Source organism: Leptodactylus fuscus, chromosome 7 (genome assembly GCF_031893055.1).
Source record: "Leptodactylus fuscus isolate aLepFus1 chromosome 7, aLepFus1.hap2, whole genome shotgun sequence".
Taxonomy (NCBI): Eukaryota; Metazoa; Chordata; class Amphibia; order Anura; family Leptodactylidae; genus Leptodactylus; species Leptodactylus fuscus.
Genome location: NC_134271.1, coordinates 111,695,724 through 111,710,776, shown reverse-complemented (window position 1 = coordinate 111,710,776; position 15,053 = coordinate 111,695,724). Strand labels below are relative to the sequence as shown.

At 42.3% G+C, this 15,053-nt stretch overlaps 1 protein-coding gene across 3 annotated transcripts in view; it reads left to right on the top strand.

Annotated features, from left to right (window-relative positions):
* The window catches only part of MIDEAS (mitotic deacetylase associated SANT domain protein), a 77,433-nt gene that overhangs the window by 45,340 nt on the left and 17,040 nt on the right, over positions 1 to 15,053 (top strand). For all 3 annotated transcript variants that reach the window (XM_075282822.1, XM_075282819.1, XM_075282820.1), the window contains exon 2: positions 8,819 to 10,305. In XM_075282822.1, the coding sequence (XP_075138923.1) occupies positions 8,965 to 10,305 (1,341 nt within the window). In that variant the 5' untranslated portion in view covers positions 8,819 to 8,964. The remainder of the gene's footprint in view (positions 1 to 8,818; positions 10,306 to 15,053) is intronic.

Here is a 15,053-nt window from a genome sequence, read left to right as displayed (position 1 = left end):
TTTGTTTATGAGCCTAGAATTTAAAACAGAATAAGACTTGTCCTGAGTTTTGGCTCCAATTCCATGGCCCCCATAAAACGGACCCATGATTATACACTGTTGTATAAATGGACGGTGCCATAAGAAAATAATGGGTTAATGTGGTGGCTGTTAAAAAGTGATTTTAGTTACGGCAGCTGATTTGCTATTTTAGCTCTGTACTGTCAGGGAAGGGGTGTGATTCTGAGCTCTGACATTGGGTCCACCTTCGATTGGAGCTCTGAATCGTACCCCTTACCTACTCCTACCTGACACTGCCCTGGAGCCCAAGTAGGATATCTGCCATCAAAACTAACCATACTGATTGCTCGGGAATGGTGGGGACCTGGAGAGAAAATTCCAACTGCTCCAGAATTGGTGGGGCTGCATTTATTAACAGATACTAAGTAAGAACTGGAGGTGGTGTAAGGTCCTCAGAGGTTCTCCCATAGCTGGAACCAGCAGTTGGACCACCATGAGTTAGTTCATTGTCATCTATCCATTTGATATGCGATTAGTTTTGATTATGACATAACCCCTTTAAAATCTTTGGTAGTCAGGCCCAATAGGCGATTATTTGTCCAACTGCTCTGTACTGTATATGTTCCCATTGTGCTACTTCCGCATATACTGTAGATTAAGCTGCTTAGATACTTGTTCACTGTCTTGTCTGTGTATCAATCTAAACAGATTTCAGTGGTTTATCTAGCTTGTTACATTTTATCTTCTTCCTCTTTCACTTTATATACAAAACATAGCAAAACCAGCCAAACATTGTCACACACATAACCACTAATGCAATGCTGTAAGTACATCCAACTCCTCATTATTTTTATTTGACATAATGAGAAGCTTGGAAATATTGTACAAGAAATTGCAAAACTATCTTTAGCACGGCGATTAGAGAACGGCCAGATTGGAAATGACAGGATGCAGCAATATTCTGTATGTATGATGTCAGCGCATCTTGTCTACATGGCTCTGTAATACATCGAGCAGGCCCTTAAAGGGGTTGATCAATTTTTGCAATTCAATGTTATTTGTATAATGAAAAGTTATATAACTTCCCAATATACATTTTGTATCAATTCCTGATGGTTTTCTATATATCTGCTTGCAGTCCTCCATTGTTTACATATACTGGGTAAAAATCAGTCCATAGTCATGTGATTTATGGTCCATGGTCATGTGATTTATGGTCTATGGTCATGTGATTTATGGTCCATGGTCATGTGATTTATGGTCCATGGTCATGTGATTTATGGTCCATGGTCATGTGATTTATGGTCCATGGTCATGTGATGGACATCACATGACCATGGACTGATTTTTATCCATTAGAAATAAATGGTGAATGACAGCAAGCAGAGATCTCGAAAACTGTGAGAAATTGATACAGAAAATATATTGAAAAAAATCATAACTTATCAATGTAAAAACAACAACATTGGACAGATAGAATGTGAAATATTGACTTTCTTTAATCTACTTAAAGCCATGAGAATAGGCATGTATCAGTCCATCGTCCAGCGCTTGCTCAGCCTACTGACCGGTTGTATGTACTACACTTTGCAATGTCAAATAACCAGTTGCACTATTGTGCAGAGTCTCCACATCTCTGGTTATATATATTTGCTATCTGCATGGATTCCAATCTCAAATACTCAGCTAGAACTTGGATGAGTGAGCAGTAACCCCATGTACAGCTATGCTGACTGTTTCCTTCTGCCATGTTACATGGACTGTTTGTGCTGCTCTCATGTCAGTGACTGACATACACAAGCTCGTCTCATTAATAATTGGTAATGACTGCAGCCATTTGGGAGCTGTCTGGAGATTCAGCCTTAGCAAAGCAGCGGGTGAAGGATGTGACTAAGCAGGGTGACCCATTTTACAGCAATGTGTACCTCGCCCCAGAGCAGGGAATTGCACCTCTTGCTACTAAAACCGGCTTACCTTGTTGTTTAGTCAGGGCGTTGGTAACAGAAGCCTTCTGCAAAGACAAGTCCTAATATCCCTGCGCAGTTTGGATATTATTCCCTTTATAAGAGAAGGATGTGTCAGCACGTGCGGGGTGATCTGCTCGTACCATGCTCTGTACGCATGGAACAATTACTAGTAACACTATGAATAATTGATGCACCTTTTGTGCTCCAGCTTTATCCTTAAATTGCGGTCTGGACGCACTATTGCAAGCCTAACTTTGTATGCATTTTGGGTGGTCGTCATAGAAACCGGGCAGATCTGATCTGTACAGAATGTTCTCAAATTGTATTATAAAAGGCGCCAAACAATGAACGCGAGGGAATGTAAATATATATTTGTGGACAGAGATGACATCTGATAAATGTATGCTTATTGAAAAGAAATGATGAGAAATGACTTACACAATTTTCTGACACCACTCATAGACTTTTATAAGACTCTACTACACCGTTATATATCTCTGACTGAGGCATATGGTCGTTCTCTTCATGGCATGCTCTATAGTACACATAGCTATACCGCTCTATAGACGACATAGGTACAGCATCATATTGAGGGACTACCTCCATAATATGCCATATGGGATTCTCTTTGCCTCTGTTCAGCACTTCACCTATTGTATGGAAATGATAGAAATCTGGGATGTTTTTTTAGTTGCTATAGGCAGCTATTTTTTTTTTTTCCCATCATCCTTTCTTCATGGATCCTAATGTAGGTCAAAGAATTGCATGTGGACATGTACAGATTTATTACTGTAAATAGGATCTGTCATCTCTTCTGACCTATTTCAGTAAATATTTACCATCCCCATAAATAATTAATTCAAAATTATTTTTTCTTACACCTCTGTTGTGCCCCCCCCCCCCCCTTACTGGTAATACCCAGTTGGTAAGTTATTCCTAAGTTTCTAGTAAAATGGCAGAAGTGTGTACAGTGTAGAATTCTAGAAGATACTCTAAAATGATTATATGATGAGGAATATAGTCTTTTACAGGAGTATGGCTTGAAACTCCAGGGCCCCAGTACAGAATCTATCGGGCCTCTGCCATTTAGATTAGTGGTATATTTTATGTGGCAGAGGAACCTTTGGGGGCCCCTCAGGGTCCAGGGTCCGGTGACGAATGCTACAGTTGCAACTCCTATACAGTCCTATGAAAAAGTTTGGGCACCCCTATTAATCTTAATCATTTTTAGTTCTAAATATTTTGGTGTTTATAACAGCCATTTCAGTTTGATATATCTAATAACTGATGGACACAGTAATATTTCAGGATTGAAATGAGGTTTATTGTACTAACAGAAAATGTGCAATATGCATTAAACCAAAATTTGACTGGTGCAAAAGTATGGGCACCTCAACAGAAAAGTGACATTAATATTTAGTAGATCCTCCTTTTACAAAGATAACAGCCTCTAGTCGCTTCCTGTAGCTTTTAATCAGTTCCTGGATCCTGTATAAAGGTATCTTGGACAAACAATTCAAGTTCAGTTCAGTTCAGTGTGATGGTGGCCGAGCATGGACAGCCCGCTTCCAATCATCCCACAGATGTTCAATGATATTCAGGTCTGGGGACTGGGATGGCCATTCCAGAACATTGTAATTGTTCCTCTGCATGAATGCCTGAGGATTTGGAGCGGTGTTTTGGATCATTGTCTTGCTGAAATATCCATCCCCGGCGTAACTTCAACTTCGTCACTGATTCTTGAACATTATTCTCAAGAATCTGCTGATATTGAGTGGAATCCATGCGACTCTCAACTTTAACAAGATTCCCGATGCCGGCATTGGCCACACAGCCCCAAAGCATGATGGAACCTCCACCAAATTTTACAGTGGGTAGCAAGTGTTTTTCTTGGAATGCTGTTTTTTTGGACGCCATGCATAACGCCTTTTTGTATGACCAAACAACTCAAACTTTGTTTCATCAGTCCACAGGACCTTCATCCAAAATGAAGCTGGCTTGTCCAAATGTGCTTTTTCATACCTCAGGCAACTCTATTTGTGGCGTACGTGCAGAAACGGCTTCTTTCTCATCACTCTCCCATACAGCTTCTCCTTGTGCAAAGTGCGCTGTATTGTTGACCGATGCACAGTGACACCATCTGCAGCAAGATGATGCTGCAGCTCTTTGGAGGTGGTCTGTGGATTGTCCTTGACTGTTCTCACCATTCTTCTTCTCTGCCTTTCTGATATTTTTCTTGGCCTGCCACTTCTGGGCTTAACAAGAACTGTCCCTGTGGTCTTCCATTTCCTTACTATGTTCCTCACAGTGGAAACTGACAGGTTAAATCTCTGAGACAACTTTTTGTATCCTTCCCCTGAACAACTATGTTGAACAATCTTTGTTTTCAGATCATTTGAGAGTTGTTTTGAGTAGCCCATGATGCCACTCTTCAGAGGAGATTCAAATAGGAGATCAACTTGCAATTGGCCACCTTAAATACCTTTTCTTATGATTGGATACATCTGGCTATGAAGTTCAAAGCTCACTGAGGTTACAAAACCAATTTTGTGCTTCAGTAAGTCAGTAAAAAGTAGTTAGGGGAATTCAAATCAATAAAATGATAAGGGTGCCCATACTTTTGCACCGGTCAAATTTTGGTTTAATGCATATTGCACATTTTCTGTTAGTACAATAAACCTCATTTCAATCCTGAAATATTACTGTGTCCATCAGTTATTAGATATATCAAACTGAAATGGCTGTTGCAAACACCAAAATATTTAGAACAAAAAATGATTAAGATTAATAGGGGTGCCCAAACTTTTTCATAGGACTGTAGCTAAGGCCTGGTTCACATCTGTGTTTGGACCATTCCGTTCCTCTACCCATATAAAATATGCAAAGAGAAAAGTCGTGGAAACGGCATTTTCCTCTCTGCGTTTTTCTTGCGGAAAACAAACGGATCCCATTATAATCTATGTGGTCCTCTTAAGTAACACCTTTTATATGCGGGTAGGTTTCAGTTCGGGGTTCCCCAAGCGATCGCAGATGTGAACCAGACCTAAGCCCCTGGTATTTTGCAAAGTTGGGACTCTGGACATATTCTCTTTAAATAGGATCTTAAGTCACCTCCACCAACTCCAACTCTTTGCATTCTTTAGTGGGTGTCACTTTGCTTATTATTATTATTGTCTCTGTAGCTTCCACCATTCCTGAGCAATCCTTTCCATTAGCATCAATATCCAATATGTTAATTAGTCTCTGTATTTATTATTTATTTATTATGCTTACTTGTATAGCGCCATCCTATTCTGCAGCACTTTTACAGATATTGTCAACAATGTTCTATATAAGGCTCACAATATACATTCCCTATCAGTATGCCTTTGGAGAGTGAGAAGATACCCATGCAAACATGGGGAGAACATAAAAACTCTTTGCAGATGTTCTTGGCAGGACTCGAACCCAGTGCAATGCTGCAGTGCTAACCACTGAGCCACTGTGCTGCCCTTTGTATTGTCACGTGGGTGGTCCCTACCAATCTACTCAAACCAAGGACCCACTTGACAGCATAAGTAGCATATTGGGTGCTGAAGCGAACAGGAAATTCTCAGGAACAGTGGGGATAGAGAAAAAAATCCAACTGAACCAGTGAAAAGTGACTATTGGTAAGAATTGGAGTTGCAAGAGGTGGTGAAAGCTGAATGGTCCTCCTTAAAGGGATTCTCTAGGAAACCCTATATTAAACCTACTACTAGTGGCGTAACTAGGAATGGCGGGGCCCCGTGGCGAACTTTTGATATGGGCCCCTCCCCCCGACCGACACCGAAGACCTCGACCAACCCTCTCCTACGCATTCCTGCGCGTTCTATTATCCCCCATAGTGGCCCCTGCACACAGTATTGTACCCCATAGTGGCCCCTGCACACAGTATTAGCCCCCATAGTCACCCCTCACACAGTATTATAGCCCATAGTGGACACCCATAAACATTTATTATACTCTGGGGTCTTTTCAGACCCCAGAGTATAATAATCGGAGACCCGGGGGAATAAAATCATAAAAAAAAACCTATTACTTACCTGTCCCCGGCTCCTACGCTGTCTTCTCTGCTGCCGTCCTTCTTCTATGACGTCAGACGTCACATGACCCGGGACGCAGGCCGGGTTCATGTGACGTCAGAGACCTCAGAAAGGATGTCAGGAAGGAGGCCTGGCCAGGATCGTGGAGAGGTAAGTAACAGTGTTTTTTATGTTTCTTACCTCTCCCGGTCCGCCAATCATTATATTCGGGGGTCCGAAAAGACCCCCCGAGTATAATGATAGCAGCAGTAGTGACTGTCACCGGGCCTCTAATGTCCCGGGCCCTGTGGCAGCTGCCTCCGCTGCTATGGCAGTAGTTACGCCACTGCCTGCTACATTGCATTGTAGGGGAAATATACTGAGCAATATCATACCTTTAGATCTGCGATTCCCAACAGGGGAGCTGTGCCACCCAGGGGTACCTTAGAAACTTGCCAGGGGCCCGTGACGCTCTGTTTGGGAAGATACAAATCCAGTAACAAACCTACTTTCATGTCCGCACTGTTATCTTCATCAGAGCTGCTTCCATCTAGGTTATGGACGATGATTGAAATATAACTTAATACAATGCTCCCTGACAGTCTCCTAGAGACAGACTCTGTCACATAACTTGGTCTTTAAAATATTTTGAGAGCGATTTAGCAAATGTTCAATTTCCTGGACACTTGTGAGGGGAAATAATATGTACAAATATATTATTCAAGACTATGATTGAAACTGGACACCCCACAATAGGCTGAGACAGGAGAAGGCGTCTGGTTACAGCTGATGCAAGCAGTGCTGAAAGCCAGTCATACAGTGTTTGTGTGGAGGGACGGGATATTGCAGAGCTGTGTGTGATCTGTGACCTTTCCAAGCCGCACGTTTTGGGTATAATGCAAGAATACTTTTATCCGAGTTGATTTAGTTTATTCTAGGGAGCCAAAAGGATGATAGAAATAGAACTGCATGTACTGTAGTATTTTTCATCTAATATTATATTATAATTGGGGTAAATATCAGTTATGTATGAAGCTTGTCCTGCTATAGATCTAAAGAGTAGTTAGGGGATCTTCCCGTGATGTGATTTTAAGTGGGTGCCCTGCTTCTAGGACTCTCGGTGATCTGCTGTAATCTTTGGTTGGTACTGGGCATCAAATGTTTAAATTCTCTGCAGTGCCACCACTGGTTAAATCAAATATTACATGCTACCTATTGCAATATATGGGCTATATATTAAACCGATACGTTGAGTCCTCCATGGTGCGTTGCTTGTTGTAGCCATTCACCGCACTGATGAATACATGAATAAGGCTGTAACTTACGGAGGGTTCAGAGGACACAACCATATCTGGGCCCCAGAGCCTTGGTGCGGCCATAAGATATCTCTTCCCAATATGAAGAGACCAGTATTATAAACAGTACAATAGTCGCTGATATTGAATTGGGGCCTAGGACCTTTGACACCTCTGTAACCAGATTTATTGCCAAGATGTCTATTGGGAAAACTGAGTATTTTTGTTTGTTCACAGCAAATATTTGCTTTCCATGTTCATCTTATCAGGGAAGGAGAGAATTTAGATTAAAGGGATTCTATCACTAGAATCCCATTTTAAACTAAATACACGTAGGAATAGCCTTAAGAAAAGCTATTCTTCTCTTACCTTTATTATTCTGATCCGTGACGCCATTCCTTACAAATATCTTCTTTCTTCCTTATGCAAATGAGTTTTCTTGCAGAACTGGGAGGGTGTCCCCAGTGCTGCTTGAGAACTTTCCAGGCCTCTGCCTTCTTCTTCACCTCCAGCCTCTTCTCTCGCGATGCTCTCTTCTTCTTCAAAAAGCGTCAACTGTACATGTCCATTGGGCATTTTCCCAAACGGGAGAGGCCACAGGAAAATAACCAATGGACATGCGCAAGAGAGCAGGAGCGCAGGAGAAGAGGTGGAGAAGAAGACAGAGGCCGTCGTGGGAGAGTTTTCAGGCAGCACTGGCATTCCCCCTCCCCTCCCCCTAGTTCTGCAAGAAAACTCATTTGCATAAGGAAGAAAGCAGATATTTCTAAGGAATGGTGGCGTGGATCAGAATAATAAAGGTAAGAGAAGAATAGCCTTTCTTAAGGCTATTCCTATGTGTATTTAGTTTTAAAAAGCATATTCTAGTGATAGAATCCCTTTAAGTTCTCTTTCCTTTAATTCATGACTCTAGTTCTGTAAAAGCCGTCAAAGGGAGAGCCCCAATGCAATATGGGGTTAACTTTAGGATATTGATCTCCCACCTTCGAGTCCCCAGCTGTGAAACAACTAGCACACCCAGCATCTGGCAGCCTTCAGCTCAGAGCTGTAGTTGTGTAATAGGTGGACTAGGTTGTTGCTGTCGTCTAACACTCCAACATACTATACAGATTATGGTTTTTCATATCTTCGTCTTTTGCATTCACTTTTTAGTGAATTCTATTGCCATGACTGTGACGAAAGAATCCGAAATGTGAACAGACCACAGAGAGATGCTTAGCCAATTTTACCGGGGAAGCTGGTTCACCAAAGGTTTTATGACACATAACCACTGTAAATGGTAGCAATTGAGCAAATGAATACTACTGAGTTTCTTATGGCTATATACTGTATAGATGCCATAGGATTGTTTGGAGGGGGGGGGGGGGCTTCAATGAGAACTTAATGAAAAAAATATTATAAGTGAATTTACAACAGAAAAAATTATACAAATTGTGTAATGTACGTGATAATATTCAGTATAGTTGGCATACGGATATGCATATTTGATTCATAATTTTCTTCTGCTTTACAGATGCGGTTTGTCGGGATGGGGGACGAAGCCGAGTAGATTACGTGAAGATCTGACGATCGCAACTTACAAGAATTGTCAACTTTAGTTTTTTTTGTGCTTTTGATGACTTTGGTGAAATCTCCTGATTTGCATGAGTTTTGCTTACCATGAGTCAGCAGCCTCAACAGAAGGCTTCGAATAAAAGGACCGGAAAAAGAATCACTTTTTTTAATGATCCGCAAGCCCACCCTGTGACTAGTAAAGAGCAGCAATTGAAGGAACAACAGCTATACGGGACCGTGTCACGGTTGCCAATCAGCCAGGCTCCTGAATTGACCAAGTCAAATACTTATTCTGCAGCAGCTAACAATATGATGAACACAGTCATGTACACTCAAGAGCGACCTGACGGCATGAGGATTAACCAGCAGCCCGTTCCTGGAAAGTGGAATGTAGGCGATAGAAATGAGGCCGCATGGGCAGCTCAGCAAGCCAATATGTGGCAGCGAAATGCATCCGGTTACCCCATGCAGATTGTCCCTTCATATTACAACCATCATGAGCCTATTAAGAGGAGTCAAGATAAGGGAGTAGGGGTGTCCCAGATGGATATGTATGAAAACACTCTCCAACAAATGATGTCTCAGAAGACGCCGCTGGAGCAGCATCAGCTAGCTCAGCAGCAGGCCCATTTAAACTCCATTTTGCAAGCTCAACAGCAACAACAACAACAGCAGCAACAACAACAACAGCATCAACAAAATCAGCATCTTGCTCTGCAGTCTTTCCAGGTGGCATTTGGAAATCAGGGTCAGAAAACAAATCTGCAAAGTCTGTTTCATGTTTTCCCAGATACTCAATCGAATGCTGTGTATGCCGCTCAGCAGAAACAGACTGCTCTTCCCAAGATGCAGCTGTTTGAGAATTTATACCCATTGCAGCAGCAACAGCAACAGGCAGTTTATGGCATGCAGCAAGGCGTTCCATTAAACCAGCAGAAGATGCATGTGATGAACCAGCCGCAACGCGTTCCCACATCTGAGGAATATATGAAAGCTTATGCAGAGCAAAGCCAGCAGTCTGTTCTGCCCAAAGCTCAAATACCTTTGCCACGCAGGTCCCGAAGACTTTCCAAAGAAGGACCAGAACCTTTACCTCCCAATGTGGCTGCACAGTCAAATAACCCTTACACACACCACCAGTACGAGCAGGCAATGCAGCAACAGTTAGCTGCGCAAGAGAGGTACAAGCAGCTAGTGTCAAGAGAGGTGCAAGAAACACAACATGTCAACCGCCTAGATACAGACCACGCAGCACTATCACACAATGGTAGAACAAGAGAAGTCCAGGTAGCTGAACAAAATTCCATGGGGCCAATACAGCCTTCTGGCGGCGGAGCTGTGACTGTAATCCAGTCAACCCGGCGAAGGCGCCGCATATCTCAAGAAGCCAATCTATTTACCTTAGCCCAAAAAGCAGCAGAAATGCCAAGTCTTGAAAACACTAAGGTAAGAAGACTTTACCTGAGCACGTATCTTTAGGCCGGGGCCCCACGTTGCGGAAACGCAGCTTTTTTTGTTGCAGATTTTGCTGCATTTTTGTAAGCCAAAGTCAGGAGTGTATTGAGCAAAAGGGAGAAGTGTAAGAACTTCCTATATATTTCCCATTCCTCTTGTAGCCACTCTTGGCTTTGGCTCAAAAAACACAACAAAATCTGCAACTAAAAAAAGTTGTATTTCCGCAAAGTGGGGACCCAGCCTTAAAGGGAACCTGCCAGCAGGAGTTCACATCCTAATAAATCAGCTGGATAGTGTGAAAAGAATCACCATGTTATGGGACAACGTTGCTGCAATATGTGGAAATAGACGATTAGTTCAATATGCTAATGACTTTTAGAAAGTCAAAAAGGGGTTTCTGAGTCAAATGATAAAGACAAGCTCTCCAAGCCCCCTTTGGTTTGATTGATGTCCTTAAGTGCAGGGATATTACCACTCAGCTAAAATCCTGTGTAATGTTCACTCCTGTTTCTCCTGGTGCAGTGGCGTGCCTCCAATGGACGTAGATCTTATAGCTGCTAGGGGGGGGGCCCGGCCCTAGCTTATTCCCCCCACCCCACCCCTCCTGGCTCCACTGGTGTACAGACACACTGCCCAGCGCTGCAGGGGGATTCTCCAGCTCTACATAAATTCTGTGTCCTATCCTGTATACAGTCACTGCTCACTACTGCATCTCCTATCCTGTATACAGTCACTGTCCACTACTGCATCTCCTATACTGTATACAGTCGCTGCTCACTACTGCTTCTCCTATCTTGTATACAGTCACTGTCCACTACTGCTTCTCCTATCCTGTATACAGTCACTGCTCACTACTTCTTCTCCTATCCTGTATACAATCACTGCTCACTACTGCTTCTCCTATCCTGTATACAGTCACTGCTCACTGCTGCTTCTCCTAACATGTATACAATCACTGCTCACTGTAGTGTTGTAGTGAGGATGGAGGTCTTCTGGAATAAGTCCACTATGAGATGGTTACTCTTGTAGATCAAAACACTTTATTCCATGCTTCCATCATGGCTCCCTGTCTAACAACTCCTCCCCCTAAGCTCAGCTCCTCCTCCATTACTACCTCACTGTTGCTAGGCAGACAAAGCAGAATAAGTAAGCAGAACAGAACATACAGAACTTACTTATAACAACATCACACTCACTACTGCATCTCCTATACTGTATACAGTCACTGCTCACTACTGCTTACCCTATCCTGTATACAGTCACTGCTCACTACTGTATACGGTCACTGCTCACTACTGCTTCTCCTATCCTGTATACAGTCACTGCTCACTACTGCGTCTCCTATCATGTATACAATCACTGCTCACTACTGCTTCTCCTATCCTGTATACAGTCACTGCTCACTACTGCTTCTCCTATCCTGTATACAGTCACTGCTCACTACTGCTTCTCCTATCTTGTATACAGTCACTGTCCACTACTGCTTCTCCTATCCTGTATACAGTCACTGCTCACTACTGCTTCTGCTATCCTGTATACAATCACTGCTCACTACTGCTTCTCCTATCCTGTATACAATCACTGCTCACTACTGCTTCTCCTATCCTGTATACAGTCACTGCTCACTACTGCTTCTGCTATCCTGTATACAATCACTGCTCACTACTACTTCTCCTATCCTATATACAGTCACTGTCCACTACTACTTCTCCTATCCTGTATACAGTCACTGCTCACTACTGCAGCTCCTATACTGTATACAGTCACTGCTCACTACTGCTTCTCCTATCTTGTATACAGTCACTGTCCACTACTGCTTCTCCTATCCTGTATACAGTCACTGCTCACTACTGCTTCTGCTATCCTGTATACAATCACTGCTCACTACTGCTTCTCCTATCCTGTATACAATCACTGCTCACTACTGCTTCTCCTATCCTGTATACAGTCACTGCTCACTACTGCTTCTGCTATCCTGTATACAATCACTGCTCACTACTACTTCTCCTATCCTATATACAGTCACTGTCCACTACTACTTCTCCTATCCTGTATACAGTCACTGCTCACTACTACTTCTCCTATCCTATATACAGTCACTGCTCACTACTGCTTCTGCTATCCTGTATACAATCACTGCTCACTACTGCTTCTCCTATCCTGTATACAGTCACTGCTCACTACTGCTTCTGCTATCCTGTATACAATCACTGCTCACTACTACTTCTCCTATCCTATATACAGTCACTGTCCACTACTACTTCTCCTATCCTGTATACAGTCACTGCTCACTACTGCAGCTCCTATACTGTATACAGTCACTGCTCACTACTGCTTCTCCTATCCTGTATACAGTCACTGCTCACTACTGCTTCTGCTATCCTGTATACAATCACTGCTCACTACTGCTTCTCCTATCCTGTATACAATCACTGCTCACTACTACTTCTCCTATCCTATATACAGTCACTGCTCACTACTGCTTCTCCTATCCTGTATACAGTCACTGCTCACTACTGCTTCTCCTATCCTGTATACAGTCACTGCTCACTACTGCTTCTGCTATCCTGTATACAATCACTGCTCACTACTGCTTCTGCTATCCTGTATACAATCACTGCTCACTACTGCTTCTCCTATCCTGTATACAGTCACTGCTCACTACTGCTTCTGCTATCCTGTATACAATCACTGCTCACTACTACTTCTCCTATCCTATATACAGTCACTGTCCACTACTACTTCTCCTATCCTGTATACAGTCACTGCTCACTACTGCAGCTCCTATACTGTATACAATCACTGCTCACTACTGCATCTCCTATCCTGTATACAGTCACTGCTCACTACTTCTTCTGCTATCCTGTATACAATCACTGCTCACTACTACTTCTCCTATCCTGTATACAGTCACTGTCCACTACTACTTCTCCTATCCTGTATACAGTCACTGCTCACTACTGCAGCTCCTATACTGTATACAGTCACTGCTCACTACTGCTTATCCTATCCTGTATACAATCACTGCTCACTACTACTTCTATCCTGTATACAATCACTGCTCACTACTGCATCTCCTATACTGTATACGGTCACTGCTCACTACTGTTTCTCCTATCCTGTATACAGTCACTGCTCACTACTGCATCTACTATCCTGTATACAATCACTGCTCATTACTGCATCTCCTATCCTGTATACAGTCACTGTCCACTATTGCTTCTCCATTACTGCCCAGTACCAAAATCAAAAGTGGTGTAAAGAGCTTCATTTTATCAGTTAACTCATTAGTATATTGAATAAAACACATCTTTTTCACTTTGCAGCAACGTTGACCCATAAGAAGGAGATCTTTTTAAGACTCTCTTGCTGCTTTATAAGGAACTGGAGCTGGTTTGGGATGTGAATTTTTTTGGCTGACAGGGTCCCCTTTAAGACAATTCTTATATCAAATTACAGGAGCTCCACCTGCCTCAGCACCTCTTGGCTGTGATTGACAGCTCGCTGTCGTGCATCTGCATACACCATACCCTGTTGTGAGGAGGCAGAGGGAGCTCTTATATTCAGACTCCCATACTGTGTTCTGTTGGTTTTCTACTATTAACCAAATAGCACAACTTTTTTTGCCATTTTGGCTAAAAGGAGAAGAGATCAGTCCCCACACTATGAGGACCTTACAAGGGGCAGCACAATCTGATGAGAGATTCACTTTAATAATTAGGTAGAACAGAAGATTTTATTTTTCCTTGTAATCTGAGTACATTTTCTTCCTTGGCAGAAATCACCACTCACTTCTGCTATTTATTACTTACCACAATAGTTCAGCTCTGAGCTTCTTTTCATTGGTATTCTGTATATACGAATAAACTTTTTCATACAATAGTCGCTGGCATAAATGTATACCTTGTGCTGGCAAAACATGCTCCCAAACTGGAACAAAGGACACTTTCTCCGAAATAAATCTGTGGATTCAGCAAATTATAGAGAATTAGAAGAGCAATTCCCAGGCATTTCCAGTGAGCAATGTAATTACAAAGTAAGCCACGATGTTCTGATAGGACAACACAATATACACTGTATTTTTCACCTTACAGCGCTGTTATAACTGTATATAACAACTAGATTGAAAATACTAGTTTGTGGAAAAACAGTATAGGAACCCCTATACAGTAAATTGGTTTGTTCCCTATGAAGAGCTGACCTGTAATACTGAATATGACCCATAGACAAGGGTGGCGCTGTTTGTTGAAAAAAAAAAAAAAAAAAAGTCGTTTCCCCCCTTCACCCCACTCACAATCCCAGATCAGCCCTTTATATAAAGACTTTGACATTGACAAAAGTATCTAAGGCTGAAGCCCCACGTTGCGGAAATGCAATTTTTTTTTTTTTTTTATTTCAGATTTTGCTGCATTTTTTTGAGCCAAATCCATCAGTATGTTGAGCAGAAGGGAGAAGAAATAAGTTTGTCTTATATATTTCCCATTCCTTTTGTAGCCACTCTGGGCTGTGGCTCCAAAAACAGCAGTAAAATTTGTAACAAAAAAAAAAAAAAGCTGTGTTTCTGCAACGTGGGGCCTCAGCCTAAGGTGTTTTACAGTTGCTGCAAAGTGGATGGAATTCTAGCAAACCCCATCCACATATTGCAGAAAAATATGCAAAATTGCCACAGTTTTTCCCACAGTACTTTTTTGCTGCGGCCCGCTACTGCAGTTCTCACCCACAGTCTCTTCAAATGGCTT